The sequence below is a fragment of the Xyrauchen texanus genome, chromosome 28 (genome assembly GCF_025860055.1).
Source record: "Xyrauchen texanus isolate HMW12.3.18 chromosome 28, RBS_HiC_50CHRs, whole genome shotgun sequence".
NCBI lineage: Eukaryota > Metazoa > Chordata > Actinopteri > Cypriniformes > Catostomidae > Xyrauchen > Xyrauchen texanus.
The window spans coordinates 32929566-32943217 of NC_068303.1; the positions used below are offsets into that span (position 1 = coordinate 32929566).

The 13652-nt window shown below is 38.9% G+C and overlaps 1 protein-coding gene across 3 annotated transcripts in view; it reads left to right on the forward strand.

The window, feature by feature from the left end:
* The window catches only part of syt14b (synaptotagmin XIVb), a 28370-nt gene extending 14743 nt beyond the window's left edge, over positions 1 to 13627 (forward strand). For 2 of the 3 annotated variants that reach the window (XM_052096268.1, XM_052096266.1), the window contains 5 exons: positions 3527 to 3744; positions 5135 to 5572; positions 7012 to 7192; positions 7343 to 7399; positions 7980 to 13627. In XM_052096268.1, the coding sequence (XP_051952228.1) occupies positions 3527 to 3744; positions 5135 to 5572; positions 7012 to 7192; positions 7343 to 7399; positions 7980 to 8296 (1211 nt within the window). In that variant the 3' untranslated portion in view covers positions 8297 to 13627. The remainder of the gene's footprint in view (positions 1 to 3526; positions 3745 to 5134; positions 5573 to 7011; positions 7193 to 7342; positions 7400 to 7979) is intronic. The other variant, XM_052096267.1, reaches the window with a different exon arrangement.
* Positions 13628 to 13652: the final 25 nt, after the last annotated feature.

Here is a 13652-nt window from a genome sequence, read left to right on the forward strand (position 1 = left end):
AGGTCTAAATTTACATGAGACGTACAACATTATATTAGCCTAGACGGCATGTTCTTATCAACAGATTATTTATGAAGACGTGAGTTATGTGACCACACAGTTTTAAGACCACATGTTCAAGAGATGCAATCCATATTTTACATAGAGAACACCTGTTTCCCATAACAGCACTTAGATTGCTTGTTATAAAGTTGAACTTAAATGCTTTGTTACGGGAGCTGTCCGGTCCAATGCTGAAACCTTGGCCAATGTGTCCAGGAGTTTGTCAACATGACAATATTGTGGAAATACCGAAAAGCATGGAAATTATATTTAACCTTGTCGAGATGCCGAAAGTTAATGACGATCACATGACTTTGGTAAGATGGGTTTTCAGATTGATGCTCAACTTTATAGAGTTTAATGATAGAAATGCATGTATGTGAACGCATACAATGTGTTTGTTTACGTTGCTGGAAACTGAATGCACAATAATTGTTATGTATACCTTGTCTTGTTTCACTGTTGCCCTTTTGTTTGCCATTTTTGTCACTTTTGCACTCCTTAGTTTTCACTTTTGTCCCTTGTTTAACTCCATAGTCTCCTTGTTAGCGTTCGTGTTCTGTCATTGTTTTCACCTGCCCTTGTTAATTTGCCTTTGGTTTCTGTTAATCACCTTGTCATCTAGTTTGTGTTCTGTTTGTTCATTGGCCCCTTTGTCCCATGTTTTTGTATTTAAACCCTGTCTGTTTGTTCAGTCTCTGTCAGTCCTTGAATGTTTGTGAATGTTGTTACCCTGGTCTGTGTTCCCTGCCCGAGTTCTCTATTTATGTTTATTTCCCCACTGAGGGTTTTCCTTTGTGTTTTTGTTAACAATAAAGGCAATTCGTCTGCCTTCATTGCCTTACATTCATGACAATAATAATGGAAAATAATTATGTAACATTCTAAAATAATGTAATCATATTTTATGAATAAATATTAAGCCTTATATTTGGTATATTAACAAGCCTTCCAACTCCATTGATAAAAGTGATAAAAGTTTTTTAGGCTAATAATTTCATTATAATGTAAAGCAGGGCTAAATAGAATAAAAAATACATTTGTGAATGGCAATTGATGTTAAAGTTACAAAAAATGTCACTTTTTTGTGCTTCAGTTCTTGATCACAGTTTTTCCTTGGCACACCCAAAGCCTTGTTTCTGGCTTTGGCTTTCCAATGATTCAAATATATCAATACAAGTTATTAACCATTCCTTATTCTCTGATAAATGGCATTGAGGAACTGACGATGACGTGGGTTGACCAATCAGTGGAAAGGTGTGTTTCATGCCCATCCACATGTGCAAATCAAATATGTATCTATTTTCTACCCATGAACCGTTTTGAAAAACAAACTTTAAAAACCATACATGGCTGTTCTCTCTACCTGTACCTCTTCAGCAGTCAACATCCGAGCGCATTGTACCACCTACAGGTGAGAACGAATAGCACCAGGTTGAGATTGTGCATCGGTACTCTGCTGCTTTTCCTGCTGTTCCCGGATGTGGAAGTTTTAATTTCCAACCGAATTTGAACCACTGAATTTGAGGAAGCATATTTTGTTAAGCGAAATAGAACAGGCTGAATTTTACCCATCGACAAATCTAGATGCTATTTTCAAATTAACTGAATATTTAACAAACTATGGAAGGTGAATATTTTTTGTTTAATTTTTAATAAAGAAATTAGTTTCGAAATGTTTCCAAATGAAATATTCAATGCTTAAAAATACAACCATGTTAAATCTCAAAATGCAAGCACTGAAAATGTAACGCATTTAAATGCAAGCACTGATAATAAATGTTTTTCGATATGAGCAAGTCAACATGCTCTTATGCTTTAAAGACTTTAGTCATGAATTTACCTCAATACAAGTCAGTCATATAGCCTTAGTAACCATAAACAGAGGAGCATCGTATTGTATAAGTGGCAGAAAAACAAATAGCCTCTAAGTTCGAAGGTCAGTTCGAATTTTAAATGGTTAACATAAGACAAGACAAAACTATCACATGCATTTAAATAAGTTGTTTACAGATTTGTCGATTAATATTATAATGGGGCGATGTAATATTGCAGCTTCCAGTGTATGAATGTGTGTGTTTTTACTCTTTTCTTTCCTATACAACTGATAGACCTATTTACTATACAGTATATTCCATACAGCTCAATATACAATATGTAACATAATTTGTCACTTCTTTTATTTTAACATGAATTATTTCCGCAATTAGTTTTTAATAAAAAAAGAGTTTTGTGTAACAATTAGAACTTATGGATAGTTCACCCAAAAATGAAAATTCTCTCATCCTTTACTCACCCTCATGCCAATCCTAGATGTGTATGACCGGTGTGATTGGTGTGGATGAGAAACAGATCAACATTTATGTTCTTTTTTACTATGAATTCTCCTCCCTGCCCAGTAGGTGGCGATATGCACGAATAATGGGAATTTCCAAAAACACAAGAAGAAGAATGTGGAAGTGAAAGAAGTAGAGACGTATTTTAAAATTGATCTGTTTCTCAACAACACCTATCCTATCACATCTGAAGATATGAATTTAACCAATAGAGTTGTATGGATTACTTTTATGCAGCCTTTATGTGCTTTTTGGACCTTCTAAGTGCTGGCCACCATTCACTTGCTTATATGGACCTACAGAGCTGAAATAGTCTTCTAAAAATCTTCAATTGCGATCAGCAAAATAAATAAGGTCATAAACATCTGGGATATCATGAGGGTGAGTATGATGAGAGAATTTTCATTTTTGGGTGAGCTATCCCTTTAAATGCATAAATAATTTCACACAAGTAAAAATACAGTGCACATTATGGTGACTCCTGCGCTGATGCTGCATTAGCATTTCAATGTAGTTGCTAGAAATGTTCCCCCCCTTATTGAAACGGAAAATATGATTGGTTATCAAATATCCAATCGCGTCTGAAACGAACGTTCTGATTGGTTGCTCAGCTGAGTCGGACTGTCAATCTTGCCTGGACCTTCAGTTGTGCTCCCTCTCCCGTGGCTCTTTTTGCATTTAGAGGGAATCTCTGTACACTTTTTAAAATAATAAAAGGAGTCATTTTGCAAAGCCTGTTTTGCATCATGACAGGTTCACAAAACAATCTATTGAGGCCAAACTATTATGGTCTGACGTGATTAGGCACCTTCTTAAAAATAAACTTTTTCCTTACTTTGGAATCCTTTGGTCCCCTGCCTTTCGCCCAATGTTAGCTGGGATAGGCTCCAGCCCCCCGCGACCCTGTACACAGGATAAGCGGTTGACGATGGATGGATGGATGGATGGAATCCTTTGGAAGGACACTCTTGTCGTTAGATATATACAGACTCAAATAATCGTATGTTCCTCTTCTGGTGTTTAGAAATAATTCGATTTCTCCTAATTCCTCCTGATTACTTTACTGTGATGTAACTTTTTCAGTTTTTCATGATTAACTATGTTAAAAACAAGATGTAATCATATTGGATTTTTGTCTCACTATTCAGTGAAAAAGAAAAAAGGTTCAAGTTCCTTGAATGAGCATCAGCCTCCACCGTACAGGGACAAAGAGGATTTAAAACGTGGTTCACGAGGCCGCAGTGACTCGGCAGAGGGCAGTGACGTCAGTGAGGGCAGTGTAGACCCTGAAGACACAGAGAGTTACATGAATAAGGAGTATGAGGAGGACGCACCCAGTGACAGCACGGCTGTTTTGGGCCCGGAGGTGAGCACCTCCCCCCGCCGTTTCCCCCGATGTGCTCTACTGTGAGAATCACGACCCCCACCCTCAGACGCTTATATTCACCAAGGAAACTGAAATCAATGCACAGTGTTGTTATATCTCGTGGAGAATTGTTTGTTTCAGGTCAACAGTTATTATGACAAAAATTTGTAAACATTGTCAACATGGGATTTTTTTATGGACAAATCCGTTGCTTTTTTGAATCAAAGTGTGTTTATCATCCCAAGTATTTTTTTCCATGGCCAAACTGATAATCTGAGACACATTTTCATTTCAATCATTAATTTCTCCTTGTTTTTTCTTTTTTTCAATTTCTGTTGAAATACAAAATCTCCTTTAGACCTGTGTGAACTAATATTTTCAGTTGTTTATTAAAATATAATTTCATTGTGACTGAGTTATATCACTGATGGTTTTATTATGAGGAGCATGGAGGACAGTTCTTGGATTCTCAGGCTGGGGTTTGGTTCATTCTGGCCACATTTGGTAAGTTTGCCTTTGAGTTTGCCTGTGAGAGATTGGTGATAAATGAAATATTCACCATTAAGTTCAACAAGCTGAAGTGTCTAATTTATTTGCCACCTGCACCACCAAACGGAATTGCAAAAATAAACATTGTTTCCAAACATATTTTTAAATACATGTCCCCGTCTGCTGTTGATAGAGCAAACAAAACATCCCGTAATGTTTGTGTAATACCTGTGCATTGTTCATGTCACAACCGGCTTCTGTAAATGTTATATTGCCCTCTTGTGGTCTCCCAAAGCTATTACATCAGACTACATTGAATGGAATGCAACCGACAGTGAATTGAAAGCACACAAATTAGGCTTCTAATTTAAATATCGGCTGAAGTTAATATATTGATGCCTAAAACATTTATCAATAAAATAACGTGCCGATCAATAATAAATATATTGAGTTTCTATGACATCCCTAATTTCAACACCAAAAAAGTTACACACTTCAACTTTAAAAGTGCAGTAAACACTGTAAGGGGCCGTTCACACTGAAAGCGCTATGTCTTAAGAACAGCATTTATCGCAAGAAACACATTGCAGTGGCATTCTGTGTTAACAGCCCCTAAGAATATTTTAATACAGAGTTAATTCCGCATAGGCAGAGGATTGTGGCCGTTCAACAACTGTTAACAGAACCGAACTGAAAAATATTTGGTTCTATTATTTTTTAAGAAATTGATCCAGCTCTGAAAAACAGTTTTTGAAAAAAAAAAAATGGAACCAAACAATACAGGCTTCCTCAAGGAATTTGAGCTGTTCTTCTGTATTTTACATGACCATTCATAAATGACAAATTCTGAAAACTGTCACTCTCCTTTTTCTCGCCTGTCCCCATCATTTTTCTCTACCAGGACAGCTTAATCCCACCCCTTCCAGAAAGATATGAACCAGAGGTATTGGGGAAATACGGTACGCTTGATGTGGCATTCGAGTATGACCCTGGCGAACAGCGACTTGCGGTAACGGTGACCGCCGCTACGGATATTCCAACCCTCAAGAGCACGGGGAACATTTCCTGGCAGGTGCACCTGGTTCTACTGCCCACCAAGAAGCAGAGGGCCAAGACAGGAGTGCAGAGGGGACCCTGTCCCATCTTCACAGAAACCTTCCGCTTCTCGTGTGTAGAACAGGAGGCCTTGTGTGATTATGCTGTCCGATTTCGTCTCTACAGTGTGCGGCGTATGAAGAAGGAGAAGGTTTTAGGGGAGAAGGTGTTCTACCTCACGAAACTCAACCTCCAGGGGAAGCTGGCTCTTCCTGTCACTCTGGAGCCGGGCACAGCAGTCCCGGTGAGCAGTGTGTGTGTGTGTGTGTGTGTGTGTGTGTATGTGTGCAGTGCTTACTAAAATACAAATCCCTGCCACCAGACCATTTTTGGATGAAATGTCTACAGGGTTGTATTCGAAGTGCTCTCCGTCCACACTGGCATAATCGTTTTTAGATTTCTCCATTTTCTCTGTCCACACTACAATGCGAAGACGGCATTTTCAAATGGATCCACTTGGGAGAGCGTTTTCAAAAAGCTCAGTTTTCACTGTCAAAAACGCCATCTTAGTTTGGACGGAAGGCCAAAACATAGAGGAAAATAGCCGTTTTCAAACCATAATAATTAGTGTTATTAGTGCAGACACTGCACTACATATTTTGGATGTCTCCTGTATCTAACACACCCAATTCCACTAATTAGCTTATTAGTAGTGTGCTCCATGATCTGATTTGAGTGTGTCGAATAAGGAAGACATCCAAAATGTGTATTGTTAGTGGTCCTCCAAAGGACTGAGAAACACAGCCCAAACCCCAACTATCCCCAACTTCCCCTAAACCTAACTATCAGTGGAGTAAAAATTGTATTTTATACTGAAAATGCAACCTCCAAATCATGCTCAAATTATAAACCATTGTTTATTTGAATGCAATTACTTCCTGATTCTCATGGGACCAGAACCCGTGCAATACGCGATCAGTAGGGCCACAAGGAAAGTTGAACACATTTGAAAAATATTTGTCTAAAAATATAAGATCATTTACAAATATCACTGCTGAAATATCAATGCTCAGATCCACTGTTTCCAAGTGTAAAAGCCTGGGCCTTTAATTCCATTAATACCAATAATCGCTTGTCAACTGTCACAAAGCAAAAGTTATCTCAAACTGGTTTCATGAACATGGATATGAGTTCAATGTTCTTCAGTGGCCTTCCCAGTCGCTGGATCTGAATCCAATAGAACCTCTTTGAGATGTGGTAGAATGGGAGATTCGCCGCGTGAAAAATGCAGCTGACAAATCTGCAGAAATTGCGTGATGCAATAATGTCAACATGCCCTGCGATGGACTGGCGACCTGTCCAGGGTGTCCCCCGCCTTTCGCCCAATGTTAGCTGGGATAGGCTCCAGCCCCCCGCGACCCTGTACACAGGATAAGCGGTTGACGATGGATGGATGGATGAATAATGTCAACATGGACCAGAATGTCAAAGGAATGTTTCTAACATCTTGAGGAATCCACAAGATGCCACAAATAATTGAGGTTGTTTTGGGAGCAAATGAGGTCCTATCCAGTATTAGTATAGTGTTCCTAATAAAGTGCTCTGTTAGGATATATATGCATCATAATATGTTATCATTTACTCACCCACATGTCACATTTAAGAGAAACATACATTGAGTCAGGTATGTAAAAACCTTTCACTGGTACTGTATTAGTAATCAGTAATGTCACTGTTCTGCAGGGCTGTGGGTCAATAGTGAGTGTCTCTCGTAGTGCAGGAGCTCTATCGCACCGATCCACTGGTGAATCCTCCACTCCAGAACTCCTGCTCGGCCTCCTCTATAACTCCACCACAGGCAGACTCTCCGCCGAGGTCATTAAGGGCTCCCATTTTAAGAACTCTGCCACCGATAAACTGCCCAGTAAGAGATCTAACAATCCACCTGCATAATTCCCAACTTAACAACCTATTTCATGCATGCTTTTTCGTTTCTGTGTTCTGCTTGTTGTTGAACTGCTCTCTTTTGATCTGTCACTCTATCATATTGCTTTTTTCTGTGTCTGTCCTGTAGTTGGCCTGTTTTGTTGTATAAAACACTTCTTTAGTGGTCAACTGTATATCATGAGAGGTAAGTTTACTGCCATTTCAAAGGTCCAAAACCGCCTACTTGAATAGACTCCATCTTTACCTGCTTTACTTAACAACCTATAAATGTAACTTCCATTGTGCTATATATCAAGGCTCCTCCTACAGTAATATATACTGTATATATTATGTAAAGTGGGATCCAAAAGTCTGCGACCACTAGTGAAAATGCCTCTATTTTACTTAAAACTTTACTTAAAAATTTGCATTATATAATCATAACAATTTGTGCAAAAAGTGTACGTGAATTTCAGAATTTCTTGAATTTCTAGGCTATATCCCCCTTTTGATTTAATGACAGAATGCAGTCGAGATGGGATGAACAAAACCTGATGATCATGTTATCCAGCATAATCTGAGAATGTTCCAATGAGCATCTTGTGTGCTTCATTGCCCATGGCTGTGTTCGGAATAGCAATCTACCATAATAATCTTTCCTTTTCTGCCATATCTCTAGTATAGTAGTATAGTAGTATGTTATACCCAACACAGACCATGTTTGACTTGGTGCATGAGCTAAACCTCACCACCAGATAGTGCTAACTCACTCTACTCTCTATCAGATACCTATGTCAAGTTGACAATGCTGGATTCCAAAGGGAAGGAGATGTCCAAGTGTAAGACTTCAGTATGCCGTGGTCAGCCCAACCCCACCTACAAAGAGACATTTGTATTCCAGGTGGCACTGTTCCAGCTGTCTGAGGTTACCCTGCAGGTGTCGGTGTACAGCCGACAGAGCAGCATGAAGAGGAGAGAACAGGTTGGCTGGGTCGCTCTGGGCCTCAACAGCACTGCAGAGGAACAAGAGGAACATTGGACCCAGATGAAAGAATCAGAGGGACAGCAGGTCTGCCAGTGGCACACTCTCCTCGTCTCATGAGGGGGAGCTGAGATAGCCCTATTAAAATGACCAGCTTAGACCAGTATGAATTTCCAGGCTGCTTTATGCTGATTAGTGCTTGTTTGGTGATGGTCTAGCTTAGGGGTCGGCAACCTATGGTGGGTTAATCACTGACACGCCATTAACAGCGAGAGAGAGAGCAGTATGTATTTTATTTATATGAAGTCCCTCTGCACCTGCACGTGGCATGCCAATCTACCACTTGTTCTAAACTGTCATAATCACGCAGAATGTTTATTTTTTTATGAGCTGAATGGGAAGCTAAACACTATTCAACTGTGACGAAACCATGCTAGTCAACAACAGATACAAACCATTCGTGCTTCACGAGCCACTGTTATCGCAGCACAGCTTTTTGCTTCGCTTTTGGAGAGTCGTGCAAGTAAACACGTCTGCTTCGGTCACATAGAGCAGTTCACAGCCTATATTTTCTTGCTTAATTCCTTTTTTTTAAGCATACCAGCTCCTTAAACTACAATGACAGTGATTTTCAGACTACATAATTAAGGGACAAAGGCAAACACAAAAACACACATAGCGGAGATCAAAAGTAAAAATGAATTGTGCCCCTTAAAAGTGCCAGTTATTTGCACGCCTTGTCTGTGCTGGTTTAGCGGCCAATAAAGTAATTATGCAGATCAGGCAACGTCGCAAATGCACCCTCAAAATCTGTGCTGTGGGCTGGGCTGATTCTGAGCACTATATAGTGGAGAATGCAGCAGACTACCATTATCTGACACACTCCGCCAGTACTTTACAGTACTGTGATCCAGACGCCGGAGTCATCACTTTTTGCTTGACTACACCGCACATCTGGAAATATGCCAGTCTATTATGCTCTTCTCCATCATTTGTAAATGGAACCAGGCAATTTTTGTGAATAAAGCGCAATCTATAATAAGTAGCACTATCAGTCAATTAATATTTTTAATCGTGATTAATTGCATTTTGTTTTCTTTCTTAGGAAATAAAAAAAGAATGAAGGTTATATTTATATAGCGCTTTTCTGACACTACACTCAAAGCACTTTACGTACTGGACAGGAGACCCTCCTCAGCCACCACACTCCAGCTGTTGGTGGAGAGGAGAAAATACAGTGATGTAGCCAATTCAGGGATGGGAATTATTAGGAGGCCATGATTGATAAGGGTCAATGGGGGGTAATTGGGCCAGGACACCCCTACTCTATGCAAGAATTGCGCTGGGATTTTAATGACATTTAATGTCTCATTCAAAGGATGGTACATTTTTGCAGTGTAGTGTCCCCATCATTATACTGGGGTGTTAAGACCCACACAAACCACAGGGTGAGCATCCACTGCTAGCCTCACTAACACCTCTTCCAGCAGTAACCTTAGTTTTCCCCAGGAGGTCTCCCATCCAGGCACTGACCAGGCACAGCCCTGCTTAGCTTCAGTGATTAACCAGTCTTGAGCTCCAGGGTGATATGGCTGCTGGCCAAAAGAGTGGATTGATGCACTAAAATAGCATCAGTCCAAGTATCATTAAACATTTTCCAAAGTCTAAGTGGGAGTTTGACTAATTGAAAGAACTAATTCCCACATAGTTTACATATTCATTCCAATGGGCATTGCCTTTCTTAAACTCTCATCCTCACAATATTAATCAGCCGGCAGACTGTGGCTATTTACTTGTTACAGGTTCATTATTTGCGTCAGGGCATCAGCACCAGCGTTAAGCGCCTCTTTGAACTCCATATGAAGAACGCTTGCAGACAAAAATGACTCATTTTGCATTTTGGTGATAGTTAAGACTTGGCACGCTTCTGTGGTAATTAAAATGTGCCTTACTTAGGCTGAAAAAGACTTCATTTATGTCACAAGTTCCATCTTATGTCACAAGTTCCATTTTCTTCAGCAAATAGCATTTAGAGCTTCTTTCCCCATCACTTTATTACTGTTTTACATGCATTGCGAATGCAACTCTGCAGTTTCACTGTATTTTTTCATTATAATTCCAGATATGCATTATCATACAAAACAAAGGGCATGCAGCAGCGTTGGGACTCCAGGTGAATTGTCCTATGTAGTCAGAATAATTCAGTACAGATATGGTACTTGAACAAGAAGTTCGGCACATTGATTAACAAGGAAAATTAAAAATGGCACGTCATGTAAAAAAGGTTGCCGACCCCTGCTCTAGCTGGGGGTGAAAACTGCCAGGCCTTTGGGTGCAATTTGGGGCAGAGCTCCTGTTCTTTGCTATGGGTAGTTGAGTAGGACTTGGTTATGGGTACAGATTCAAGTTTAGATTGTAATGTGTACTGCAGTGGAATCCTCTGTGTTGGAGGTGATAGAAAACTCTACATGATCCTTGGATGTTCTTCAGGATAATGAACCTGCTGTATTTCCCAAAGTTGAAGAGAAGTCACAGGGGAATGACTTAGACTGCCATACAGAACATTTAACTGACCAACTGCTAATGGACCTGCCATCATTATTGTTTGTTCACATCAAAGCATAATTACAGTGCTTGCAAGATAGAACTGTGTTCATATTCTTCAAACATTCTGGTTAGGTTTTTTCTAAACCTATAACCCTAAATGCTAAGCTTAAGCTATAGTTTATTCAGACGTACAGACTCTATTTAAAGGTGCAGTATGCAAGATTCAGAAGCCCTTGTTATTAATGACACCTGTGGCCATTAAGTGAACTGCAGCCAGCTACCTGTTGCTCGTGCTCTCGCTCGTGCTCCACACTCCATAGGCATAGCATCGGCCAAATCAATGACTTAACGTACAAAGAGACTGAATGTGATTCACCGGCATCATGCTGCCAGATGAGGTAGCATAGTTAAAATTCCACAGTTATGATTGTTTAACTAAATTAAAACTACTTATCAGCTAACATAGCATACTGATATACACATACAGCTACATAATACCAAACTATACCAGAGAGTTTACTGTTGCACTGCACTGGTATGTTGCACTATTGTATGTTTTGTATGTCATATGTTGTACTACGATCAAGAAACCAGCGTATTTGCTTAAATTTGTCCTGTTTACCTGACTTTTAGTATAAAGAGAAGATCATTTGTTTACTTGAAAGTTACAAAGCAAGGTAGCTCGCTATTCGTCAGCGTTATTAGGCAAGATCATGTTAGCTAAAATTATACAGCTCAATCCTTATGGCATTAAATTTCACATGCTTTGCAGTTATGTAAGCTTACCCGTCTGATAAGAAGAACGCCAATTCAGGGTCAGTTTTGATCCCCAAAACCAAACAAAGGTCCCTCCAGGAATCAAATGCCCTGCCGATGTTCACTGTAGTTTTTGTTCGACCACGATCACGTTCCTGCTTAGCCAGGCAGGAATCAGTAGATCAATTTGTGTGTGTGTGTGTGTGTGTGTGTGTGTGTGTGTGTGTGTTTTGGCTTACTCAGAGTTTGTGTAGGATTCGGTGTTGTGCTGGAAGCCTGACGTTTGCTGGATTCCATCTCTAAGATAAAGTTTTCCTAGTGTTGCTGTTTGTTGTCACTGTTGAATAGCTGAAGAGAAGCACTGAGGCAAGGATCTCGGGAGCACGCATAAACGTCACATCCTTTGGATTTTCCCGGCAAAACCGACCCGCTCCATTCGCATGAAAATCAGCCTACAGGCTTTACTAGGCAACCTAGGAAGTCCGGCAAAGTCTCGTTTTTTTAAGGTGCGTTATAAGCCGAATATTGCTACATACTTGCCTCAACTTTATTTGTAGCTAACTTCAGCTGTAGATGTGCTGTTTATGTATTTTTTGTCAATTTTATACTTTTTAAGAAATGTAAGATTAAAGTTTGAAAATCTCTCATCGACTTACATTAAAAGAATGTTGACAACAATCATGACATCTTAATATTTGCACTCTGAACTGTGATTGGTCTCCTTTATTACACCTATTTGCAAACTGAATTGTGATTGGTCTTGTTGAGGCCCATATGTGCATTCCGCAAAAAGATTTCTGTTCTACCGATTCCCTACCCATCGCCTGTTAGTTTATTCAATATTTGGCAAATTGCAAATTTTATGTGGCTTTTAGATCTCAATAAGACTCACAGCTCCATTTAGCACATTTTACAATGTTTTAATCCATTTCCTCACTAAATCAGCAATATGAAAAAAGGGCTACACTTTACATTATAGTTCCCTTTTGATAAGTGTTTATAAATGGGATTATTAATGACCAAGTCATTTACAAATGCATTATTAATCACTGATATGCAGTTATAACAATGTTAATAAAACAATTTCATGCAATACTTGCCAAATAGGGAGCATTTTAACTTTCATGTTATAAATGCTTAATAAATATAATTATTAATATTTACATTAATCAAAATGCATCAAAAAGAGATTACTATAGTGAGATTAAAAAAATGGATTATGTCAGTCTGGTTTATGATTTATATCATACAATAAAGCCTGATGACCATTAAACAATACTGAACTTTTTGTACATAGTTTGCTAATGTTGAATAAGTGTTATTAAGCATATATTACCCAATGTGAGGTAAACCGGCTCACTATTTGGCAAGTATTGCATGAAAGTCTTTTTATGCATTTTGTTTTAACCGCATATTAATGATTTATAATGCACTTGTAAATGAATTATTAGTGAATATGAACCCCCTTTATAAACTATTAACAAAGGAAACAGTAATGTAAAGTCTTACTAAAAAATGCCTGGTCTTGTCTCCCTTGCATATATTTAACCATTTATAATCGCTGCACAGTGACTATGTGCGGATTCTTGCATTCAGCTGACAGAAAACAAAGATGCGACCAAAACCTACAACCTCAGTTTCAACACTATTCTGTTGCTGCCTTGCAAGCATTGGGATTTCCTTCAGCAAATGCAAATCTAGTTGCAGCCGTATTGTAATGTTTGCAGTTGCATTAGCTTTCAAATGGACAAATATGCAAATAGAAATATGCACTGTGTGGTATAGCTAAAGTATAAAGTTAAACTTTCAGTATAACAAGTAGAGGACCAAAGTGCATGATCACATGCATAATTCTGTTTTATGAAGGAACAAAATGACTGTCATACCAGCAATGCTGCAAAATATTTTGAATAATGAATAAGTTAAATACAAAGTAGGGCTGCTGCAGGCTGTTATGAGAACAGCAACTGGTCTAAATGTAGCTTTACAAGATTACTGATGCAAATATGAGTGACAGAGTAACTGAGCTCATGATTTTTGTCCTCAATGTTTTCATATCACAGAAGCAATGCTTCATTATGGATATATTTGCACTCATTCAAGTCATTTTTAATCTTTGAACACTGCGATCATTTAATAAAATCTACATTTCTAAACATTCTTGTGCTGCAGT